Source organism: Carassius gibelio, chromosome A5 (genome assembly GCF_023724105.1).
Source record: "Carassius gibelio isolate Cgi1373 ecotype wild population from Czech Republic chromosome A5, carGib1.2-hapl.c, whole genome shotgun sequence".
In the NCBI taxonomy this organism is placed as follows: Eukaryota; Metazoa; Chordata; class Actinopteri; order Cypriniformes; family Cyprinidae; genus Carassius; species Carassius gibelio.
The window spans coordinates 30,562,874-30,589,577 of record NC_068375.1 but is presented as its reverse complement, the minus strand read 5'-3'; the positions used below and the strand labels follow the sequence as shown (position 1 = coordinate 30,589,577).

Genomic DNA, 26,704 nt, shown 5'->3' with positions numbered 1-26,704 from the left:
TTGAATCATCTGAGAGGCAACAGGCCTTAAATATTCTGAGCCCTGCTGTTCATAGTCATGCAGAAAACATCATATCAGGAGAAAGAAACTGTTTATTTACATATGAATAACTTTATTGTAATAAATCAAAGGTTTAATGCACATTACATTATTAAATTAATCATACAATAAAATATTGAAAACATGATATTCAACAACAGGATAAATCATTTCTGTACATAATCCAACTTTTTGTTATTAAAAATCTAAAATATATGATGATGGTATTTCAACATTTATTTGATATGTGCACATTACATAATTGTATTATGTAATACTTGTGGAACCATACCTTACATAACACATGAAATGGCACAGTCATTGTAGTATGGAACATTTCTCCCACAAGTGTGACCTGTGATCCTCAAGACGAGGTTAAACAAGACCTTTTTTATTGCAATACAGCTCTGCTATCGGGTTCAATTAGTGATCCAACTGCAAACCATGCAAAATGTCCGCCCGTGGAAATGGTGAGCTCACCTGTGCGCTCTCAGTGCGCCACTGGCGGAAGCGTGCGGTACCACGGGTCACTGGCGCGCGCCCGTCGCGCGGGGGCGCTCAAACAAAGCAACACGAGCGGCGGCTGCAGGCCGAATCGCTGAGAGTAAATACAGTACAGGCCGCTCTTAGCAAGAAGAGACCCACGAACCTCCACCCCCCGCCCGGTTCGGACCATGGCAGCGGAACCGTGCTCACAAATTGAAGCCGGTGGGCAGCACTCGTTTTTTCTCCGTCTTTATCGCTGGGAAGATTTTAAGCTCTATTTTAACATTAGCATTCGAGGCTATGCTAGGCTAAGCTAAAGCTAACGACTGGTGTTGTTGTGTTTCTCCCTCTGCAGAACTTTATTACCTGATCGCCAGATTCCTGCAGTCTGGGCCATGTAAGAAATCCGCTCAGGTGAGGCCGAGAGTGGCGTGTGAATGTCGGTGTGTAGCAGTGAGTGTGTGTTACGGTGTGTGTAACCCTCTGTGTGTTGCTGCAGATGCTGCTGCAGGAGCTGCACGAATACGAGGTGAGTTTCATCTCTCTTCTCCCACTCAAACCAGTAATTTATCTCTAATATCCCAACATCAGCATCTCCTCTTCATGTCAACGCGGCTGCGCGTCTAAATCCTGCATGTGATGTGTTTCCCCCCGCTGTGTCTGTGTGTAGATCATCCCGAAGCGCTGGAGCTGGGATGGGAAGCAGTTCAAGCGAAGCTTTGAAGACTGGGTGAGATTAAATGAACTCTAACGCACACGTACACGCGCGTGAAATTCCGCACCAAACTCCCACAGGTGCTTGGCCAATTTATATTACAGCGAATAAAACTGAAAAAGTGATGACGTGAGGGCATGTTGCTGGCAGTAAGAATGTTGTTTATAATTTACACGAGGCTTTGTTGTGTTGGAAAGTTTTAATCGAGAATTAAATCACTTCTGGAAAGTATTTGTTTTGAACTGAAAGGCTTTACGGCAGTGCAAATATATCGAGAGGGGATTGGTGGGTTGCTGCGTCACTTAAATGCGGCAGCCAATCAAAAATCAGTTGCTACTTAAAAGACTAGGAAGATGAGTGGAGAAGGCTTCTGATTGGCTGAGAAGAGGCGGACGCTTTGTGTGGAGGGAAAAGGGTGGGCTTTCAGGAATGAGGGTAAATAAACATGGATTATGTTGGTGAAATAAGGCAGAATTCACGCTAGTTTGAAGACTAGTAATATAACGAAACACGTTGTTGCAAAAGTTATTTCTGTGCAGAGTTTTTTTTTATGATGCAAATAAGCTTTGCTGTGCCTCTTACACTTTATTTACGTAATGTCTCTATGTGTATGTTTTAGGTCTTGTTAAATCAGCACATACCTGCGGATTACCTGTTGCGTGTATGTGAGCAGATCGGCCCACTGATAGATAAACACATTCCTCCCAGTGTTCCTGGAGTCCACAGTTTGCTGGGCACAGGGCAACAGTCATTACTACGGACCGCAAAAAGTGAGATGCACACTATATACAGCGAACAATAAGAAACAACAAAGACTAGAAAACAGCTCACATGATCACGTTAACACTTTCCCTTACATTAATTTTCTTCCTCTAATACAGTTAAATGTTTGACGAACTCTTGTTCTCTTTTTCAGGTTCTTCACATGCAGTATGGAGTGGTTCTGCTCTAGTTGCCTTGCACAGGGGGAGGCCCCCAGAACCACCTCTCAGCTGTGCCAAACCACCAACTATAGGTGAGTCTGGCCCTCCCAGTTGGTGTATTATGTTCTTGCACTGCTGTTTTTGGGTTGAGTTTCAGGAGTTACTGGTGGATTTGTGAACACAGAGTTGAGTCCTCTCTTTCCAATCGAAAATGGTGCTTCATGATAGCAGATTAAAGTCAGCATGAAATGAAAATTCACCCAATCTAGTTTTAATATTTATTTATCTAGACCTTGCAATATTCAATCAAAACTTTTTCATAACTCCATCTTCTGGTGAAAATGTCAGACTTCTCTTTAGTGATTTATGCAAAATTGTTCATTCATTTAAGTCCACTTAAACTTTCCACAATCAACTGCAAGCTCACATTCATTTTGAGTGCAACATCCATTTTTTCCCCCTTAATTGATAATACGTTATACTCGGATTTATGTCAAAATATTAACTAAAACATTTTTCGCTATTTTGTTTCATTGCGACTTTAAAAGCCAGTCACTCTACACTTTTCAGTCATTTGACTTCTACTCTTGTGCATGCAAATGTGGGAGACCAGCAAAGCAATATATATAATTATATATTTTTTCTTTTAAAGAACACCGCTTGAGTGTAAAGCCATGTTACGATTATGTAGTGGCCGTAGAAGTTGTGTGCTCTATTGTGTCTAGTGTGACTGTAACTTAATGCTGGATTTTAGCATGCTATTTAGTAACTAAATAATGTCCTTTAGACTTACACTATATTTGTGATGGGAGTTGATTGTAATCTCTCTGCTCAGTGTCAATCATGGGTGCTCGCCAAAAAAACGGAGTGGCTCGATTTGGTCATGCCTTTCCCTCCTGTACCTATCAGCACATGAAGATGCATCGAAGGATTCTGGGCCATCTCTCATCAGTTTACTGTGTGGCGTTTGACCGCACAGGACGTCGCATTTTCACGGTAAATGCATATGATCAGAATATTGCAGTTGTGTAACAATCTGTGCCTGATTTATACATAAAAGTTTATTGTGTATAATTGTTGTTAAAGTAATTTCTGAATTTAAGAGGTGGTGACGATTATAAGCTATGCATAGTGTGATTTCCTCAGTTTTAAATAATTGCTCAGTTTTGCAATATGTTTTTTGTTTGTGCTTGTAATCAAGGTTTATTCATTTATGATTCTGTCAGGGTTCTGATGACTGTCTAGTGAAGACCTGGGCTACGGATGATGGCCGTCTCCTAGCCACTCTGCGTGGACATGCGGCAGAGATTTCAGACATGACAGTAAATTTCGAGAATACACTCCTTGCTTCTGCCAGCTGTGACAAGGTCATCCGCGTGTGGTGCCTGCGTACTTGTGCACCTGTGGCAGTGTTGCAGGGGCATACGGCCTCTATCACCTCCATTCAGGTGTGTGAATACAAGTTTCCTTTATAAATCCACTGTGAGAGTGAAGCAAAGTGTGGTGTGGTGATTTCAGTGAGTGATCAGCTCAGTTCACAGATGTAAATGCTGCTCCACATATGCTTCAGCGCTACATCTTCTCTAAGTTTGAGTCACTTATAACATGCATTTGGGAAGACAACATGCACCAACCATATTCCCAGTCTTGTAGTGAAGTGCCAAACCGGCTGTTGTCAACAAAAGAGAAGCTTTAAAGTGTTAGTTCACCCAAAATGAAAAGTATATAATAAATTACTCACCCTCATTTCATTCCAAACCTGTTAGACCTTCATTCATCTTCGGAACACAAATTGTATTATTTTGTATTCAATCTGAGAACTATGCGACCCTCTATAGACAGCAATGCAATTAAAATGTTCCCAGGTCCAGAAACATAGTAAATACATCTGTAAAATAGTCCATGTGACATCAGTGGTTTAACTACAGTTTTGCGATACTATGAGAATACTTTTTTTTTTTTTTGTACAACGAAAACAAAAATAACTTAATTTACTCAACCATTCAACCAACCATTCTACCCCCCGTTAAAATAAATGTTAAATGTTTAGCACTTTTTAAAAATAAAGATGGTCATAAATATTAGTATTGTACTTTTACAGTGGTGCTGTAAAATATAATTGTTATATCCATTTATCTTCTTACTATTTTTCTTACAATTAAATATTTCGGTATATTAATTCACTGTAAATCTACTACCGGTAGTTAATAACACTTTTTGTTTTATTTCTTTTATATTGGTACATAGTATATAGTGCTACAGCTAATCGATAATGAAAATAATAAACAACAAATTACTGTCCTTTGTCAATATATCAGTTTAAATGGACAGTTTAAAGAGTGCTTTATAACTCTTTTACACATAGTGTATAACATAGAGGTATATTCACCATACAGTATGTTTTCATAGGATTTAGTTGGAACATTTGTTTGACGGACAACATTGGGCAGGTGAAACATTGTGTTTTGTCTATAAAATGAGTCTTTTTATCCAGTTAATTGATGAGAAAAATAAATAAACAGTCAGCAAACTAATTGATTATCAAAATAATTATTAGTTTCAGCCCCAATAGTATACAATTTAGCCAAAATGGGCAGCCCTATAAATAAGCTCAGGAAACCTGTTTTTTTTTTCCTTTTTTTTTTATAAAGCAATTTATATAGATTTTCCCCCCTGAAAAATCACAGTTAGTTTTTTTCTCATATTCAGCAGGTAATATTAATTCAGATAATTTTGTTTGTGTGTTTTAAGGGCTTTTTCTCTCTGTCTCTGCAGTTTTCTCCATCAGCATTAGGTTCGTCTCGGTATCTGGCCACCACTGGAGCTGATGGCATGGTGTGTTTCTGGCAGTGGAACTCACGCAGCATGAAGTTTGAGTAAGTGCCATTTGTCAATTATAAATTACACATTTTGTCAAATGCCAGTAATTCACTTTTATACATAGTTTACATTTGCAATGAGTCGTGTGTTTATGTTGGCAGTGATCTGCCCGTGAAGTTCATGGAACGTTCTCGTCCTGGAGTTCAGATATCCTGCAGCTCATTCAGCTCTGGTGTGTTTACCCTCACTCACACTCTAACTCTCTGATCGATTTTCAAACATCTTTTTTTCCTCATGTTTCATGATTAGTCTGTAATTATCATTTCTGATTCCAGGGGGATTGTTTCTGGCCACTGGAGGGACAGATCACATGATCAGAGTTTACTACCTCGGCACAGAGAAGCCTGTGAAGTTTTCTGACCTGGACTCCCACACGGTGAGAACGATAGACATAGAGAAGAAAACCAGTAGACAGACAAGAAAACAAGACAGATGGAGTAATGGAAAGGAGAATAATGACCAGAAAAAGCCGAACTTGTAACTGGAAACATGTTAAAAATTAAAGTTTGAAAGTCATGACTGTATATTGTGCAGATTTAAAAGTTTTAATTAAATACAACAATGTTTTGGTTTTACAGGATAAAGTTGTAGCTATTCAATTCTGCAATAACACAGACAGGTGGGTTTTATTATCAGTGTTCACTGTGTGTTATGCTTCCTTTTGTGTTTGTTCACTGGGATGTACATTTAGTCTTTATTGTTGATTGGGTGTTTTAACTCTGTGTGTGTTTTGGCTTTCTGTGTATCTCCAGTCTCAGGTTTGTGAGTGGTAGTCGGGATGGTACGGCACGAATTTGGCATTACCAACAGCAGGAATGGAAGAGTACCGTTCTGGACATGACCACCAGATTACCAGGGTCAGTTTGTGTACATATATGTTAATTGTAGGATCAGGCAGGTGTCTCAGTTGAAAAATAAAATGTTTTTGGTCAATTATGGCTTCAATTATGAGTATTTGTTACGTCTGTGTTGACATATGTATTGTGTTCACAGGAGTGCTGTGATATCAGGAGATGACAAATCTACCAAGTTGGTGGTGACCATGGTCGCGTGGGATCGTTGCGACCATTCTGTCATCACAGCTGTTTCAAACTGCCTCCTCAAAGTCTGGAACTCAACAAATGGCCAATTACTACATGTACTGTCGGTATGTGTGTGTGAGGCAGAACTTAGTCTGTTCCTTTGGGCTCTTGTTTTGTAATTCTAAGGAGGAGCTTCCTGTGATTTATTAGCATTTATGCAGATGTTTCTCTGTCCATAGGGTCATGATGATGAGGTGTTTGTTTTGGAAGCACACCCCTTTGACTCACGAATCTTGTTGTCAGCCGGTCATGATGGAAACATCTACATCTGGGACCTCAGTAAAGGCCTCAAGATTAGAAACTTCTTCAATATGGTGAGTTGACATAACCGATCTTCAGTTTCAATTTAAAAAAGTTAAATTTTAAAAGTAGTTGACAGAAAAGATAAGAAACATATACACTAACGTTCAAAATCTTGGGTTAAAAAGTGCAAGGATGCTTTAAATTGATCAAAAGTGACCTAAAAGATATTTATATCCAAAAAAGACTTATATTTCAAATTAATGCTATTTTTAAGCTTTATTAATCAAAGAGTCCTAAAAATGTATCACAGTTTTCACAGAAATATCAGGCAGTTTGATGATAATAAGAAATGAATCATGTGACATTGTAGAATTGAGTAATGGCTAATGAAAATTCAGCTTTAAGATCACAGGAATAAATTTACAAACAGTCATTTTAAATTGGAATAATATTTCACAATATTACAGTTTTTAACACATTTTTTAATAAAAAAATAAATGATAGATGATGCTTTGGTGAGCATAAGAGACTTTTTTTTTTTAAACAAGTACTGTATTTTTCGGACTATAAGTCGCACCTGAGTATAAGTCACGTCAGTCCAAAAATACATCATGTTGAAGAAAAAAAAACAGTCGCACTGGATTATAAGTCGCATTTATTTAGAACCGAGAGAAATGAACCAATAGAAAACATTACCGTCTCCAGCCGCGAGAGGGCGCTCTATGTCTTCAGTGTAGACTACAGGAGAACTGAGCAGCATTAGAGCGCCCTCTCGCGGCTGGAGATGGTAATGTTTTCTACTGGTTCATTTCTCTTGGTTCATTTCTCTCGGTTCATGTCAAATTAATTTTGATAAATAAGTCGCACCTGACTATAAGTCGCAGGACCAACCAAACTATGAAAAAAAGTGTGACTTATAGTCCAGAAAATACGGTAATTACTTTACCAACCTCATATTATTGAATGATGGCGTATAATACAGTCTAGATGTTAGATGTTGGTAGAAATACTGCTCGTCATGTCACAGAAATGTAATTATTTTTTCTCTTTATTTTCCTGTGGTAGATTGAGGGCCAGGGTCATGGTGCTGTGTTTGACTGTAAATTTTCAGTGGATGGGCAGAACTTTGCCTGCACAGACTCTCATGGTCATCTGCTCATCTTCGGATTTGGGTGCAGTCAGCCTTATGAAAAGGTATGTTTGTGTTTCAGATGTGTGGTATTCTGATCCTTTTGTGTTGTTGATTGTAACCACTTGCATTTCAATGCTTCAATTTCAGATTCCAGACCAAATGTTCTTCCATACGGACTTCCGGCCGCTGATCCGGGACTCCAATAACTTTGTTCTAGATGAGCAGACACAGCAGGCACCCCATCTTATGCCTCCACCTTTTCTGGTGGATGTAGATGGGAACCCCCACTCACCACGTTACCAGCGTCTGGTGCCAGGCAGAGAAAACTGCAAAGAGGAGCAGCTTGTACCACAGCTCGGCTACATGGCTAATGGTAAATTTATCAAGTTTAACATCGCAGTATTTATACATCGATATAGTAAATATTTTTATTATTGGCTCTTTTGTTTATGATCATATTATTTTGCACATATAATTATAATCAAATTAATCATTTCTATAGTAGGATTTTTTTTAGATATCTTGCTTTGTTCAATCTTTTGCTCAGGCGTCCAGACAAAAAAAAAAAAAAGTTTTTTTAAGTGCCACAGAATAAACATGTTTTCTTTCTTTCTTTCCTTTTTTTTTTTTTTTTTTTTTAAACACCTTAACATTTCATACTGTCTTGTTTATATGTCTGCCCTCCGTTTACAATATCAGCATTTTAATCCATCTTGTAGATGTCCTGGGAACTAAGGTTCACTTAAAGTGGGAAATTAAACGTCATTTCCAACTTGAGAACTATATGCAGTCACAAAGAATTGTTGTATTACACAGAATCTGTGCCAATATCACAGACCATAACTGTGTTAGCTTCACTTGGCCATTGAGTGTAGTCTGGGCTCCTCCTTAATGCATCCTATAAATGTCATATATCTTGCACACATCTAGTCTGTTTTTCTTCATAAGTATGGTTTTGAAATCTAGCTTTAGCTCCTTGTGTTCTTTCTTATCATGTAGACAACAGGTTAAGTAAAACCATGAAATAAGCAATATAATGCATTTATCAGCAAAATGCTTATAATAGATATTTTTTCCAGTGGACTAATGAGCTTAAAGACGCTGAATGGTTATTTTGAGGTTACATCAGTGCTTTAAGTGGCCCAAAAGAGGTGCCGGTACTCTATTATAGCAAAAAAAAATATATATATATATTATTTTCTTTTTTTTCCTTTTTTTTTGATGACTCCTCTCATCCCCTGAAGTAACAACTATATTGAAGGGCTTTTATATACAGCAGTCAACAGGCGACCTTAATAATAAATCCTTTTATTAGTTCGTGGATTTGCTTGAGCTAGAAAGAACTACTGAACATAAATAAAATGTGCAAAAGGATTTAAAAAATACCCTTAGAAAGAGCTACTGCATTCAAACTTCCGAACCGATTCAAATGATTCGCAATCCCGCTCCGAACTCCCGAACTGACTCAAATGATTCGCGAACCCGCTACGAACTCTCGAATTGATTCAAATGATTCGCGAACCCGCTATGAACTCCCGAACTGACTCAAATGATTCGCGAACCCGCTACGAACTCTCGAATTGATTCAAATGATCCGCGAAGCCGCTCCGAAGTCCCGATCTGATCCAAATGATTCGTGATCACCAAACTGACTCAAATGATTCGCGTACCCGCTTTGAACTCCCGAACTGATTCAAATGATGCGCGAACCCGCTAAGAACTCCCGACCTGACTCAAATGATTCACGCTCCATACTCCGAACTAGGAAGAATTAGGAAGCGTGCTCTGAAAAAGTGGGAGCACATGCAAAGGATTAAAACCTCTTTTAAAACAGATGTCCAAATGAACGTACAGCAGGTACGCTAAAACCAAGTTCTGGGCGCACGGAGAGGTGGCGGTACGCTCAAGAGCTATATTTGGAAGTAGTGGTACTGAGTACCGGTGCGTACCGGCCCACTTAAAGCACTGGGTTACGTGGCATTGATTACAAGCTTTGCACGTTTTCCGCAGTTTGAAGCACTGAATGAGCGAGTACATGATACTTTTTAGTAAGTTGTACTGTATCTTATAATATCCCTTATGATGTCCATTCATGTTAATTTCGTACAATAGTAGTAAAGGAAAGATATGATGGGAAAACATGCCATTTGAACTGAGGCACTAAATATATAAGGTAACAGAGCACAAAGCTTATTGAGATTATTGGACAGCGAGAGTGCTACAAGAAAACAGAACAGCATATAGACTAAAGATATTGATAACAATAACCTATATTAGTATTGATTCTAAATTGTAATTGTTAACCATATTGCTAATCTCCACACAGCTGACAGCTTTACATTGTTGTAGTTTGCTCAAGTTGTGCACAAAAAAGTGCTTTTCTGCACTTTTCCCAGGCAGTGATGTACATGTGCTATCACATGTACCAAAACTGGAGCTGCTTTTAGCAGGTGCACCGTCAATGCTGATGTTCGGCTGAGATGAGGACTGTTTGAAAGTCTTTATTCCACTAAAACTTTGATGTGCATCATCTCATCAACAAAAAACATGTCATCGCAAAACAAGCAGGAACATTTTTCAAATCTTAAAGGGGGGGTGAAATGCTAGTTTTCACTCAATATCCTGTTAATCTTGAGTACCTATAGAGTAGTACTGCATCCTATATAACTCCAAAAAGTCTTCAGTTTTATTATATTCATAAGAGAAAGATAGTCTGTACCGATTTTTCCCGGAAAAACACGAGCGTCTGGAGGCATGACGAATCACGAGCGCCAGTAGGCTTTTGCGTTGAGAGCGTTTGGAAGCTGTGACATTACCGTGAGGAAAAAAAACATCCAAAACGAACCATGGCTAACAGTCAGATTCAGCGTATATTTATAATCCAGAATCAGATCCAGAGGCTGAAATTTAACAATAGCAGCAGCAGCAACGATGTCTCTATGTGGTATGTACTGAAACTGTATATATTTGCTAAGCGGTTTTGGGAAATTACGAAGTTCCACTTTGTCGTCTTTTTTTTTTTTTTTAAGCTGTACATGTGGAAAGTGGAGTTTGATGGCAACAGCGCATGTTGTTTACTTGATGTGCTTACGCGCTGATAGCTAAGTTAACAACACAGAGATATTTGAAGCAGTTTTACTCACCGCATGTGGTTCCAACACACGATCGTGACCCTTTTCCGTTGGGACTGCATTATCCTTAAGAAATAAACGATACGCAAATCCGGCGTTAAACTGGGCCTTGTTTGTAAAACAAGCATCTTCGAAATGCAGGGGAACAAACACTTGCACAACTCCGTTGATGCTCTGTAAAAATAAACTCCATCCACTGGTCCCTTAATGCTGTTTTTTTTTTGTAATCTGTGCAGGGTTGTCTTGCCCTGGCAACCAAAAACACACTTCTTTTGTGACGTTTCGTGACGCTCTCGCTCTGATCAGTGAATGTCTGTGCTCTCAGTGCTCTGCTATACGGGAGCGCGCGCTCTTCCGGCAGAAGTGCCCTTAGGACCCATATTTTATAGGACCCAAAACTTTTCCGAAACTTGTGACAAACCGGAAGGAGTATTTTTGGAACAGAAATACTCTTTCAAACGTACAACTTAATTTTTGAAACTTTGTCCATGTTTAGCATGGGAATCCAACTCTTTAAAAGTGTAAAAAACTCAGTATGCATGAAATAGCATTTCACCCCCCCTTTAAGTAAATTTAGAGTCACCAGTGGCAAATAATATTTTTGGTTGGAAATGCGACTGTTTTAAAGGTGCAGTCTGGAGGCCAATAGCTGCTCTGATTGTTGTGGTAACACAATTTCAGCAGTTGGTAGTATACCAATGAAATGTCATTCTTGATACCAGTGTCAATGCTAGACCAAAAACACATTTTAATGTCAAAAACTTGATATAAATTTGTAGTTAAATAAAAATAATGTAGTTTTCAAGCCAAAATACTTGATTACTAGCAACAGCTCTAGAAATGTTACTGCTTGTCATTTGTCTGACTGCTCAACAGGACAACCTTTTGGGCATAATGTGACAAACTTAGTGTGTCCTTTGCATATCACTTTGCTTATATTAAATGAAAAGCTCCCTGTGTTTACAGTTATGTCATCTTTTGTCATCCTTTTATTAGAGAAGTCTAAATTAGCTTGTTGAGAGACACTTTTAATGTTTTTAGGTGATGGCGAAGTGGTTGAGCAGGTGGTTGGCCAGCAGACTGCAGATGAGTCTCAGGAAGAAAGCCCATTGGATGACCTGATTAGGCAGCTCCAGAACCAGCAACATGAGGGACTCAACTCAGGAAATCCTACCGGTGAGAATGTGCTGGATTATTATATTCTAATAGTATAATTATTACACATTGAATGAGGCAAAAATCCGAACATAAATTATATTGTTTCTCTTTATTATATTCAAATTATTTTGCATTTAAGACATCTGTTGGCTTAAAGGTCACTTTTATAAAAGTTGTCAGTTTAGAGGTTGTGACCTTTTAAGCTGTTGATCAGCAGGTGCTCCGGTGACAGGTGGTCCTCTGTCACCCCCTAATGTTGGGCTGCGACGTAGTGGACAAGTTGAGGGTGTAAGGCAGATGCACAACAATGCCCCCCTCAGTCAGATCGCCACGGAGAGAGACCTCCTGGCATGGAGCCGCCGCGTGGTGGTTAATGAAGTCCAGTCTGGGATATTCAGGTACAAGTTTGGCAGTTGAACAGTTTGCAAATAAAAAAGAGCTAAGAACTGGTAGAGCAACATTGCTTTCAAAAACCAGAAATGTATTCTTAAATGCATTTAGTGATAAAATAGATTATTGTGGTCTAAAACAGTGGTTCACAATCTTTCTGACTCTGGGCGCACAATGTGCATAACTATATTCGCCATATAAAATAATTCTCCTGTTTTTTTTTTTGCGATTTACTGCTTTTTCCCAATTATTATTATTATATATGTATTTTTTTTTTATCTTGGCAAAGCTAGAAATCTATATTCATTATCAAACTGCCCATGTAGTTACAATATTTTATTTATTAACATGACTTTTACAGGCCTAGACATAAGACTTAAAATTAGACTACCTTATATGTATCAAGGTTTTGGTTTTGTAGCTGGTCCCCTGGATGAGAAACACTTGTCTAAATTATTTAAGCTTGTGTATTTTATAAAAAAAACATGAATATATATATATATATATATATATATATATATATATATATATAGAAAACTGTCTGTGTTGATGTATTTGTGCATGTTTAGAGTGATGGAGGACTGTAGGCGTGCTAAAGGAGAGGTGGAGCGGTCTTTCTACAACGTTGAGAAGAAGAAAAAATCGACACCCACAACAGGAGTGAGTGTATGTGTGTGTGTGTATGTATATATATATATATATATATATATATATATATATATATATATATATATATACATACACACACACACACACATACATTTGCCGACACACAAAGATTAAGTGAGAATCAGTCCACAGTATATAACCTGAACCTCACTTTCTCCCACTTTATCTGCAGAGTCAGCCAGTGGGTGACAGTGTTCGCATGTTACGGAGACCTCAGCGAAAACCTCAGCAGAGGAGACACACTTATCAGACCCGCTCAACTCAAGAAAGGAGACGAAGCACAAATGTGCTCTCGTACACTCATAACGAGGAAAGTGTGGCAGAGTCCGACAGTGAAGCAGAGGTAAGAATACAGTGTGTGTGTCGGTTCAGCTTTAAACCCTGCTCCTTTCTTTCAGGCTGTAAAGATATGCATTTAGTGAATTATTATTTCTAACTATATATTTTTTGCTAGTTTTGAACTGCATAATTAAATATTAAATAATGTTTCTGAATGTGTGCACCTAGCAGGAGGAGGAACAGAATGAGAACAGTGATGTGTCATCTGATGGTGAAGCTCAGTGGGAGAATGACAGTAGCTCCAGGTTCAGTCTCCAATCACAATATTTCATAAACATTAAAAATATCAATAATGCAGGTAAAACGTTTTGATTTTGGTCTGCAACTAGCTTAAAATTCAAATTAAGTTTTAATTGTTTTGCAGTTTAAATTAAGCTGTTAGTCTTGACTCCATATTAGAGATGTTCATTTAGTCATTTTTCCTAACCAATGCTTTTTAACCAATTATTCACTATTAACGTTAACTGGTTAAAATGAACATCCCTACTCCATATAAAATGAGACTTCTCTAACAACAACCAAAATTAGAGATTAAATTATACATATTGGGCATGCAAATTATTATTTTTTTAATCAACTTAAAACAGGGTTCGTTCGAGGTGCTTAAAGTGTTTGAAGTACTTGTATTTGACTTTTTGAAACTTAAGTCCTGGAAAACCCTTGAAAACAGCCATATTTTTGGGAAGGTACTTGAAAAGTATTTCAATTTTAAAGGGCAGTATAAATGAATTCAGTGTTATTTATTTTCCTCGGTGCAGTGCATTTGATATACAAACAGATCCGTTTTGCTTGCCGTTTAGCAGCCCACGAGATCTCGCAATATTACTCCTCGATGTGAAAAGTGGTCTCGCAATATTAGAAAAGTTGTGTTTTTGGTAAAACTTTTGATACTGCTTGCATTATATAGTCTTTTATTGCATGTGCTGTTAATTTTGGTTTCCTTTGGGAACACAGTCTGACACGTTATGTTTTGCACTGTTCATTTACTATCAATTTCCACATGTTGGACGCATCTCCATCTCAGCAGCTCTAGACACAAACTCTTCCTCTGCATACCGTGATTTTGCATGCTTAAAATTTCATCTGGGAAAACTCACTGTTATCTCACTAGATTTGTAACGTAAATCATTTATAAACCTATGCCAACACAGGAGAATTCATCATTCATATGTATGCGATTTGTTGTACGTATCGATTTCAAATGAAAAGTTCAAACCCTCTCTCCTTTTATCTTTTTTTATTTTTTTATTTTTTTTTGCAGGTGTTTGCAGGTGGCCAAATATTAAAATTATATGGATGTAAACATTCATGTAAAGATTCACAGCCCTAATAATACATTTAAGTTGGTTATGTTCATATTTTGTATAGGCATATTACATTATGTAGGCCTATTTTATCAGGGTTGGTCTATAAAACCAAGTGATAAATTGTTTTTGATACTTTATTTGAACCAATTATCATTGCCTCATTGTTGGTTTATATATAAATAATCATACTAAAAGATTTTAAAAGACACATTTTGTAATTTAAAATAAAAAAATCTTAAAAAGAATATAAAAATATTGTCTCATCCTAGTGAACCAAGTATCTGTATATCTCATGAGCTAAGTGTATCGTCACACACCCTAGTCTTGATAATTGGTGATATAGCTCATAATTTCCCAAGTGTATGATACAGCTTTCATTTTTCAGGTCAGTCATACGCATGAAAAAAAAATCAGTTTAAATAACGAAAGCGATAACTTTGTCATAATATCCTTTCAAATGTTAAAGTTGCCACAGTCATTGCATGCTTTTGTGCTGCACTTCATTTGTGCCATATAGTTTTATTAGTTTATAAGAATTTGAAAACTAATAACAAAATAGTTTGATTAGTAAAAAATGTAGTGCTTAAAGTAGTTGAAAGTCATGGAATTTCATTTTGCAGCTTCTGTACGAACCCTGCTTAAAAGTTAGTTCTTTTTTAAACTTTAGTTTGTTGCTTCACTATGGTAATCCCCTTGGGTGTCCCAGTCCTGGAAGTACCAATTAAACCACATCTGTCTAGGGGTGTGCGATATGATGATTTTTGATTGTGGTTAAAATGTCTCTACGATCTGCTTTTTACGACATATAGTAGTATCATGCTATAGAGCACATCACATCAGTTGCAGTTCTGGTGCCTCCAACTCAATATACTGTACAACGCGGCATACATTCACATCAAATGTTAACTCCATGTTTGTTACGAATGGAATAATTGAAGATGTGGAAAAACAACAACCCAAACTGAGCTCTTCTTCACTTCCTCCCATGCCTGAATGAACTAATACACCTCGCCAGTTTAAACATATAAGCACAAAAAGACTTGTATGTTAATTTAACACCCGCGCGCTGTTCGGTGCATCTATAGCCATTAAACACCGAACTGAGTTTTGTCTCTTATTGCTCTTGAAACGACAGATACATACAAAATTGTCACCTCGAAAGGATCCTAGAAAAAATGGTTGTTTATGTCTTAAGTGAAAGTAAACATTTGGGAAAGAAATGTGTATCGTATTAGATGTATTATCTCTTAAAGTGACAGGGCCCACCGGTAAAACCTGAACCGGAGCCCCACCAACCATGGCCCTGTATATTGATTAGTCTGCTTCAAGTCGAACACACCAGCTGCCGCTGCCACCTTATGACAATAGATTTACACTTCAAATTAGGTAGTCTGTCACCGATGACAGTGGCTCATTGGAAAATAATTGAAAATGCTCTTCATTTTGTTTGCACTAATAAATGTTGCTGCTTGCCAGCTGCAATTACCAATAAAATGTTCCGTGTTTTTCCCTATATTGTCATAAATATCGTTATCACAAATATTCCTGAAATATCGTGATACAATTTTGAGGCTATATCGCCCACCCCTACTTCCCTCCTTGCAGCACCAGCACTGAGAAGAGATATGCTGAGAACGAGGTAGGGACTGTTGGCAGTGATGTATATGGGGGAGGCAGGATTCACACAACACTGTCGGGATTGGTCTGTCAGATGCAGTGTAAAAGTTGCTTCCGGGATTGGGCATGCCTGAGGCAATTCCCATTGTGAAATACCTCACTCCTGTTATCAGAGAACCGGGGTTACGAAAGCTAACTTAAGTTCTTCAGAAACAATTAATACCATTTTTGGGACCCTTTTTTTTTTAATTACTTAATTTAAAAAAAGTACAATTGTGTATTCTGAATTCTCTGTTTATTCTTTTTCCTGTTTAAATATATTTTACAGTGACTCTTCTAGCGAGTATTCTGATTGGACAGCGGATGCGGGAATCAACCTGCAGCCTCCGAAGCGACCAACTAGAAGGCAAGCCCATGTGGCTGGAAGCAGTAGCTCTGAAGATGAGGAGGGGACAGGGCAGGGAGAAGGAGAGGCTGAGAGAACTAGTAAACGGACTAAAAAGAAAAAGAAACCTAAACAGAATAAACAGCGGGTGAGCATCTATGTATCATCCATCCATCCATCCATCCATATTTTCTCTTCTATGCTTATGTGTGTATGTATTTAGTCTGTGCCTGCTGGAGATTTAGAGGAATGGTTGCCTCCATCTTGGATCATGGAGACCGTTCCAAGACGATCACCCTTTGTACCTCAAATGGGCGATGAGGTGAGTCCTTTTATTAAATGTAGACACGCACACTAAATGACTTGCATCATACGTAGACAACTTTCTTTAGAAATTTCTCTTTCTTTGTCCTTCTGTAGTTGATATATTTCCGTCAGGGTCATCAAGCATATGTCCGAGCCGTGTGTCGTGCCAAAGCCTACAGCATCAACCCTCAGAAAATGCCCTGGAACCGCCTGAACCTCAGGGTAAGGGGATTATTTCCAGTCTCATCACCATTCCCACTTGTTATTAGGCATAATTCAGTCTGCATCACAGTGGTTGACCCATTCTGCATCCAGACCAACAGGAACATGAAAGTATGTTGTCTGTGTTCTCTTAGGATCAAGAGTCTGTAAAGGTAGTGGGTATTAAATATGAAGTTGGGCCGCCCACTCTGTGCTGCCTCAAACTGGCCCTCCTGGACCCCATCTCAGGGAAAATGACCAGCGAATCCTTCAGCTTGAAGTATGTACACTCAGACTCCCAAAAACACAAGTACGTTGTGTTAATTTTTATTTATTTATTTATTTCCTATTGGTATTGGAATAGCATAAAAAATTATGATAAAACTAAATACTGATAAATACAATTAAAATTCACATTTGGATTTTTTTGATTAAGTTTGTGTTTATCAGTAAGAGTTTGTTAATGATGGCTGACTCTGTGTCTCTCTTTAGGTATCATGATATGCCTGATGTCATTGACTTTCTGGTGCTACAACAATTTTATAATGAGGCCAAAGAACGCAACTGGCAGCCTGGTGTGTGTTTGTGTTTTAAATTGTGGTATATACATTTTGGTCACTGATTACTTTGAACATACCTCTACCCAAGTTTTTTTGCATTAAGGCTATAAATGATGCCTCATTATGTGGCCTGTTGAGGAAAGGTGTGTTGTCACTTTTCTAAATGAGCATCATTATTTGGTGGATAATGTAGTGAGTGAAAATGTCCCGTAGATTTACATTGAAAGAGGGGCCTGAGCCATACCAAAAAAAAAGACTTTTGTGTGGGTACTTTTGATTTGAGCCAGTAAACATCCGTCCATAACACATTATTATCTGCATAGCAATATGCTACAAAACATGTTTTTAATCTATTAATGCTGTGGTGGTAAACGAGAATGAGTGTACATTTTATGATGATCATAAATTAGCATATAAGTAGTGAATCATAGCGGTGAATGTCTGAATTTAGGTCAGCATTTCAGGAGCATCATTGATGATGCTTGGTGGTTTGGTTCGGTGGAGTGTCAAGAGCCGTTTGAATCTGAATATCCAGACAGCCTCTTTCAGTGCTACATTGTCAGGTACATGGATTCGATCACTGCTTTACCAGAGCGTTGTGTTTACTTTTGTCTGATTATTGCCGGGAATCTTTCAATAATTGGTGTATGTTGTTTTGCAGGTGGGATAATGGAGAGCGAGAGAAGATGAGCCCATGGGATATAGAGCCCATACCTGAAGAAGGTACTACTGACACACTTGAAATCTGACACTAAATCAGACAGCCACATTCTAGCATGTCTAATGGTGTGATTGACCATCTACAGCTCCACTTCCAGAGGAAGTGGGGGGCAGTGTCCCGGTCACAGAGGACGAGCTTCAGTCCCTGCTGTACACCCCTCAAGAGGGAGAATGGGGGCTTAACTCACGAGATGACGAGTGTGAGAGAGTCATTACAGCCATGGATCAGCTGCTAACGCTCGGTATGACAAATGCACACAAACCACCTAAAACTAGACGTTTCTATTTCTTCTAGGTGTCAGTTTGCTAAGCAGTGTTGTCAAGATACCTTTACAATGAAATTTCATTACTCTCAAATCAATTTTTATACCACAGCAAAACTAGTTCACTGCTGAGTCACTGTTATGAATAATAATGAATAATTATTAATGAATTTAAAGATAAAACAATTTATTTAGTTTATTTAGAAGAAAAGAGAATTTTCTTCAGGTAATTATGTGCATAGACGAAAGTCAGTAGTAATGAAATAATTAGCAAGCAATTAACTGAACAAACATGCAAATTAGGTTAATTGTGTGTCAGGTGTCTAATTGCATACCATTCAGAAAATAAAAAACGTAAGTATAAAAAAACTTTTTTGGAATAGCCTTCACTGTATTGATATAGGTAATACACTATTGTTGCATTAATTTCATAAACAAATTGTCAATACAACAATATTGTGAACCATTACAATTTATAATATATTTTGTTTTCTATTTTAATTGATTACAAAATGTAATTTATTCCTGTAATGGCAGGAAAAAGCTGAATTGTGTCACATGGTTCTTCAGAAATTTTTATAATGTACTGAATTTGTGCTGCTTAATATACTTGTTAAAACGATTGTTTTGTTTGTGTGGAAACGCTGATATATAAGGATTCTTTGATGAACAGAAAGCACAAAAGAACTTTATTTATTTTAAATGGAAATCTTTTACACATTATTAATGCCTTTACTATCACCTTTGAGCAATTTAAGCAATTTAATGCACCCTTGCTAAATAAAATTAATTTCTTTAACAAAAAAAAAATCCTTACCCCAAACTTCGAAAGGTAGTGTATATTAAAACTGATTTGATGCTTTAGTGATTTGATACATGATTTTTTTCATAATAAATCATGTTCCTTCCTTAATTTTACTGTTGTGTGTTTTACAGATGTGGCAAAGGCATTCTCCTGCCCTGTAGATTTGAGGGAATATCCACTGTACTGCACTGTTGTGGCCTATCTCACTGACCTCAGCACCATCAGAACAAGATTAGTGCACCGTTTCTACAGGTACACACAGTCCTTTAGCCCACTGACCACAGCAGCATCAGACAAAAAGGAGTGCCCCATTTCTCTAGGCATTCACAAATACAAGAGTTTGAGTTCTCTTACGTGTCTCTGTATGTGCAGGCGGATCTCAGCTCTTATGTGGGAGGTGCGTTACATTGAACACAATGCTCGAACATTTAATGAACCCCAGAGCCCCATCGTCAAGGCAGCCAAAACAGTCAGCAGTGTCCTGATGCGTTTCATCAGGTCAGAGTGCATTCACTTACACATTTATATCAGTTATGATCCCTTCGGTTTTCCTGCTGGGCTCAGTGGATATTCTCTAACATTTTCATTGTTTGTGTGTGTGTGTGTGTGTGTCTGCAGGGACCAGACCTGTACTGACATCTTGGATCTGTACAATAAGATGAAGAGCGAATACAGCAGCGCAGAAGAGGAAGAGGTGAGCCTGGGAGTCTGTGTGTCTGAATTGTCAGAAGTGTGTGTGTGTGGGTACAGAGCAAGTATAGTCTGCTGACCCAGGACCACTGTGACAAAGCTTTGGGCCAGCTACAGCCTGCTGTATATATTTTAGTGTTAAGCGAGGGGTTCCAGACCTGTTCCCGAAGGGCATTTTTCCTGCAGACTTTAGCTCCAACCCTAATTAAACCTACTTGAATCGGCTCATCGAGGTATTCAGACTTACTATAAATTTCCAGGCAACTGTGTTGGAGCTGGTTGGTGGTAAACTCTGTAGGACATTGGCCCTTCAGGAGCATGGTTGGACACCCTGTGAATGAAGCAGATTAACTATTCATTTTCTCTTGTTTGCTCTGTAGGAGACTGTGGATGTGGACTCAGACACACCTTGCACTTCCACTGGTCAGAGGGTGAGACAATTCAACTTATTAATAACTTATTATAAGTTCACTTAATGTGTTCCAGTACTAGGTGTGTTTTCCCTAACGCCTTCCACTATTTTCAGAGGTCTAATCATGTGAAGCGTGGTGTGGTCCTGGATATAAATGCATGGAAGGGACAGTGCAAAGAGCTTCTGAGGAGAATGATGTCAAGCTCAGATTCAGAGCCTTTCCGCCAACCTGTCGACCTCTTCCTTTACCCGGTACTTCATTCTTCCCTCTGTATTGTTTATTCAAAAAAAACATCATTTTCTATTCTCTCCATTTAACATTGTCACTTCCTGTTTTCCACGTTGGAAATCAGCTAATCAATCTAATTTCTCTTTCCATCTCTGTATCAGGATTATCGTGATATTATAGACACTCCTATGGATTTAGGCACAGTCTCTGAAACCCTGATGGGTGGGAACTACGAGAGTCCCATTGAGTTTGCCAAAGATGTGCGACTTATCTTCAGTAATTCAAAGGCTTACACGCCCAACAAGAAGTCTCGAGTAAGAACAATACCCATTTTTCTAGCTCTCTAATAAACACCCTTGCACTTTGATAAACTGACATTACAATGGATAAATTGAGTATGTGTCCGGAGCTTTCTTTAGAACTCCTGCATAAAGAAAAGCCAGCTCGTAAACGTGAAACGTCATCTGATGTTGTGGTGTGTATATATAGGTAGACCCTCACAAAAACCTCTCCTGGCTCATTCTAGTCAGAAACTGAGATACAAAATAATTACAATACCTTAAATGTGACCCTGGATATGATGTAATGTTACACCATGCTGCTTCTGCTCTTGTTCTTTCAGTTAGCGAATTTAAATGGTATACAGTAAATTAGATGCCAAACAAATTTACAATAATATACTTTGGTTTTTATCAAAAGTAGTCCTAAATCATGACGCCACATAAAATATAAAAAGGTATAGCAATTTATCCAGTTTAGTAAAATAAATTAACACTAATAAAATAAAATAACAAACTGACTCCAATGCTAAAGCTTTCAGACTGTGAGACATTCACACTTCTCATAAACTGATTGTGGAAATGGTATGGTTCTTTTGTATTGCAAATATGATACTTGACTCTGAACTGCTGCTAATCATTATTCTTTCGTCTATAATATTCTGACCATAATATAATATAAGCCCGTCAAACACTTAGATTGCCTACACTTCTTCATTTCATTGTTGTTTTGTTTAGGGAATAAGCGTAAGCGTCGCAACACGTTTACATTAATCGACAGCCGCCTCCAGCAGCGGGGGGGGTGTTGGAAAGTTTGTTAAAGGTGCTGTAGGGAACTTTTGTAAAAAAATATTTTTTACATATTTATTAAACCTGTCATTATGTCCTGGCAGTAGAATATGAGACAGATAATCTGTGAAAAAAATCAAGCTCCTCTGGCTCCTCCCAGTGCTCCTATTTCCATTTGCAGAAAGTCATGCGCTCCCGGTAAAAAACAACCAATCAGAGCTGCGGTCCGTAACTTTGTTTGTGTTCAAAATGTAGAAAAGTGAACATAATAAGCGAGTACACCATGAATCCGTTTTCCAAACTGTGTTTTTAGCTTGTCCTGAATCACTAGGGTACACCTATAATAAGTGTTTATATTCGGACTATTTTAGATTGCTTCGGGGGTACCGCGGCGGAGTAACCCAGTACCTTTGTGATTCTTCAGTAGTTCCGGCTACGATGTTCTTCCGCAAGACGCAAGCAGTTCTGTTTATTAACCGCTAGAGCGTCAAAAGTTACATACTGCAGCTTTAACAGTATACCGTCGTTCAGCCTTTTTGAACTGCTTTTTGCCCCGAAAAGAAGGACGAAAATGACCGGTGTTTGAAGTATATTGGGGCCTTTATCACTGTCGATCACAGCAGTGACTCGTGGTGTAATTTAGTGGATTCACTCATGTAATTTTTTTACTCTTGCTTTTGTCATTCCTGTAACTTTATGTGTGGATGTTTGGTCCTTTAAGACAAAAACAAAAACTTTTCTTCAAATCGTGAACCGATTGTGTAGAAAAACCCAGCTCAGAGCGCTCCCCTTGTAGCACAGCTGATTTTGACAGTTGACTGGAAATGATTGAGCTGGCTTATCTAAAACCAGGAAGTAACTGTGCATAGTCTTATTGCTATGTTTTTAAAGAAATTAATACTTTTATTTAACAAAAACACATGAAATTAATCAAAAGTGACAAGGATTTTGTTAAAAAAATATTTTTTATTGTTTCCACAAAAGGATAATGCAGCACAATTGTTTTCAATATTGATGATGATAAATATTTCTTGAGGACCAAATCAGCATATTAGAATGATTTCTGAAGGATCTTGTGACTCTGAAGACTGGAATAATAGCTGCTGAAAATTAAGCTTTGTCATCACAGGAAAAAATACATTAAAATACACTACACGTTTTACTGTATTTTTTGTATGTCAAATAAACACAGCCTTGGTGAGCATAATAGACAATATAACAACAAATACTATTACTACACTGTTACTGACCCCAAACTTTAGAACAGTAATGTATATGGCTTATAGACATTTTTTTCTAACTATGTTGTGCTGTTAACTTTACTTTTAATATGTTAACTAAAACTTTTTACATAGATTTAATATAGATTTGCAGTCTTCCTCGGACTATTTTTTTCTGTCTGCCATTATGCAGCTAAGTTTAAATAGTGGTTTAGGCCTTACAGTTGTTGATCCACAGTATGACTCTCATATTGTTTGTTGTTTAGATCTACAGTATGACTCTGAGTCTGTCAGCGTTCTTTGAGAATCAGATAATTTCCATAATCTCAGACTACAAATCTGCAGTTCAGAATCAGCGTAGAAGTCAACAAAGACTCAGTTGCAGCAAGAGACTAAAGAGCTCCTATCCCAACAGGTAAAACATGTACACCCAATGTCAAATCATGATACCGATTGCACATTGATTTTTCATTTCTTTTTACCTTTTTTTTTTTTTTTTTTTACCTATGTTTCTGCAGCCCCAAAGGAAAACCGAAATCAGGAAAGAAAACTTCCCAGGTTCCTTCGAAGGCCCGCTCAGGGAAATCCTCTCAAGGTGTGTAAGAGAGTTGGAGATGTCGCAGTTACCAGTGGGAACCTGGATCTTCTTTCCATATTGGGGTTGTCTAAAATCAACCATTAGAATAGAATTGGAAATTATTATAATAATGGTGAATTTAGTTTATATGCATTCTAAATAGTGTTCACTTTTTTTCAGCAGATTTGAATGTTGCACAAGTTGATGAAGACAGTCAGCAATCCTCTTCATCTTATTCCTCATCTTCCTTGTCCTTTTCATCAGAGCAGGCAGGAGCCAACAGAGTTACACGTAGCCGTGTTACACCAAGCAAATCCTCAGGTACATGCTCTTACATGCCGTGGTTTTATGAAGATTAAATAAAAGACTGGGTGGAATTTTTTTTTTTTTAATCATTTTAACATTTCTGTCTGAACACCTTGTAAAAGTGGATTTTGCATTATAGGAGCCCTTTAAGTATCATGGATATTAAGGATCATGTGACACTGAACACTGGAGTAATGGCTGTTGAAAAAGCTGCTTTGCCATCACAGGAATAAATTGTTTTTAAAAAAATTTAAAATGGAAACAGTTGTTAAATTGTAATAATATTTCACAATATTACTCTCTTTACTGTATTTTTGATAAAATAAATGCAGCCTTGGTGAGAAAAAGAGACTCATTTCAAAAGTGAGATAAAAATCTTACTGATACAAAAATGTTGTGCACATCCCAAACATCCAAATAGGACGCATGTGCAAGACAACTGAATAATATAAACAAATAAAGAAGTGAAGTCTTACTGACCACAAGCTTATGGTAGTGTATATTGCAAAGAATTTGCTTTACCTCCAATTTGACCATGAAAATGTGTCCTCTGTGCATCTCTATAGTTGGCAATGGCTTCCTGCCAAACGGAGGTCGAAGATCACGTCGGAGAACGGTCGCATTAACTGAAGAGGGAGAGGTCTCTGAATGTGAGAGTACCAGCTCCTCATCATCCTCAACATCTGCTTCGTCCTCCTCTTCCGGAACCTCGTCGTCTTCGTCCGAGAGTGACGACAGCGGGACTGAGGTGGCTAGCTTTGCTGACGGTGGCGATCATGACTACAGCAAAGCACCGCAACAAAAACAGAAAGGCAAAGCTGAATCAGCCCCTGATGAAAACACAAAACAAAAGCGGAAAGGAGAAGCACAAACGACAACACCTGTGAAACGAGCACGGCGAGCAAATGAAAGAGATGAAGAGTTGGAGCCTGAGGAAGAGGAAGAACCAGAGGAAGAGGAAGAGCCGGAGGAAGAAGAGGAACTTGAAGAAGAAGAAGAATCAGAGGAGGAAGACAATGTCATTTTGTCATCAACAAAAACTGGAAGTCAGAGGCCAAATCAAAGTACTCCAAAGTCGGGGCGGGTCAATACTCGTAATCAGGGTAGAAGGACTGTCCTATACAATGATGACTCTGAAGATGAGGGGCTCACAGCAGACCCACTCAATCTAGGAATGTCACGTTCTGGAAGAGTACGTCGCATGACTGAACGTGCAAGGGTCAGCCATCTTATGGGCTGGACACATTGACACTTTTTTTATCTTTACACGTACTCACTACAGCGATACTGCAGGGATTTTGTTTTTAGGACTGTCTGTGACTTGTATTTTTTCTGTTTTTGTCTCAGAAACTTGATGTTCATGACTCTTCCTGGACTGTGGTGCTCTCTCTTCTCTGTGGTTTCCACATAAACTACCACGCCATCAACAGCCACATCTCTGCCTTATTCTGGTCCAGAGCGCTAAAGAGTCAAATTTCCTTCCCTCTCTCTGTGTGCTGCTCCCTTCCTCCTGTTTCACTCTGATTCCCATCTTGGTTCTTCTGGTTTCTGGTTTCTTTCACTCCAAGGAATTTATTCTGTCAGAAAGATGGTGCTGCTCTCCTCTCACTTCTTCCATATTGCATTCTTTTCACACCCTTTTTTACAGAGGGGGTCATTGAGAACACTTAAGTTTACCGTGTAATTCAGCAGACTTAACTTTACTATTAAATCAGGTTATGCATTTACCTCTGTTCAATAATATAATCCATTTTAGTGCAGGTGCAAACTCTGAGATGCATTAACTACTTCCAGATCACTCAAGTTAATCTCTTTGAACACAGACATGAGAAGGATTATGGGAAATGTAGGAGAAAATGCACCTCTCCCTTCTCCTCTTGTTCAAATGCACAAAAAACACTTCAGACTGTTTTTAAAGAATATATTTATATTTTTCCACTCCTGTACGATACACTTTGATTCATTCTTATCTTGCAGTAAGGAGAGCATTAGTATTGATAATGTTTGCACATTTTATGTCAAGTATATGTGGCAGCTGATTGGTGGATGTGAGGTGACGTCTGAATCCTGGACTCAGATATGAGTCTGATTCAGATATAATGTAAATTGAAACTGGTGCCCTCAAGCTATCCGAAGAGCAACAGATTGTTTATTTCCTCTTTTGTTTTTTGGTGATGTTATTTTCTGTATGCCATTATCATGAAAAATTGAAATGGCTGTTATATTTTGAACAAGACAACAAGAAACTCACTGAAAACTATCTTATGTGATCATGTATTCTCAGGATGTTGAAGACAAAGCATTATAAATTGAAGAGATCATAAGTTGATTCTGAGTTTGGTTTGTGGTGTCAAGGGTGTGTACAAAAATCTCTCTCTCTCTCTCTCTCTCTCTCTATCCTTCTGTTTATCCCTCTTTCTCATTTTAGTTTCTCTCTCTGTTGCACTGCTGTGGAAAGCACCCACTCCATCCAGTCTCTAAACTGCTTGTCGTCGCCTGTTTAAAAGATTTTTCCCATCCAATCAGGATACAGCATTAACCTCCTCAGACTATGCGCTGTTCACTTCATTTAAAAAGGAGTTGTTCAGACGAGTTTATTCCTATCTGTTATTTTCCTTTCCATTTCTCATGGCCGTTTTTGTATCAGGGATCTGTTGTCATGTTGTGACAGCCTCAGTCTGTTTAGTGACGACAATAATGAAGATGGTCATGATGTTAAATGTCCTAAACTTATGTGTCCTGTTTTTCCTACACATTTTGGATTGTTTTTTATAATAAAGGTGTAAAACTGTGATTTGCCGCTCTCACTGATCTGTACCGGTAAAAAGGACGTGTGTGTGAGAAATATGTAA

At 38.1% G+C, this 26,704-nt stretch overlaps 1 protein-coding gene across 8 annotated transcripts; it reads left to right on the top strand.

Annotated features, from left to right (window-relative positions):
- Positions 1-531: 531 nt before the first annotated feature.
- LOC128011449 (bromodomain and WD repeat-containing protein 3) lies at positions 532-26,646 on the top strand. Of its 8 annotated transcripts, none has more exons than XM_052593892.1 (40): positions 532-747; positions 881-939; positions 1,025-1,054; positions 1,196-1,255; positions 1,860-2,010; positions 2,157-2,255; positions 2,999-3,159; positions 3,390-3,611; positions 4,939-5,039; positions 5,145-5,215; positions 5,319-5,419; positions 5,622-5,662; positions 5,796-5,900; positions 6,037-6,190; positions 6,305-6,439; positions 7,434-7,562; positions 7,648-7,873; positions 11,673-11,807; positions 12,004-12,187; positions 12,749-12,839; positions 13,021-13,191; positions 13,356-13,432; positions 16,440-16,644; positions 16,720-16,818; positions 16,917-17,024; positions 17,159-17,283; positions 17,496-17,578; positions 18,015-18,126; positions 18,225-18,286; positions 18,370-18,525; positions 19,483-19,603; positions 19,724-19,849; positions 19,970-20,045; positions 20,422-20,472; positions 20,568-20,705; positions 20,844-20,996; positions 23,236-23,384; positions 23,488-23,564; positions 23,730-23,867; positions 24,419-26,646. In XM_052593892.1, the coding sequence occupies exons 1-40, from the start codon at positions 714-716 to the stop codon at positions 25,099-25,101; spliced, it is 5,199 nt and encodes a 1,732-aa protein (XP_052449852.1). In that variant the 5' UTR covers positions 532-713; the 3' UTR covers positions 25,102-26,646. The 8 variants fall into 8 exon arrangements, with proteins under 8 accessions (XP_052449852.1, XP_052449834.1, XP_052449858.1 ...); XM_052593874.1 differs by having other exon boundaries at positions 576-747; positions 12,007-12,187; positions 17,159-17,313; XM_052593898.1 differs by having other exon boundaries at positions 599-747; positions 12,007-12,187.
- The last annotated feature ends 58 nt before the right edge of the window (positions 26,647-26,704 follow it).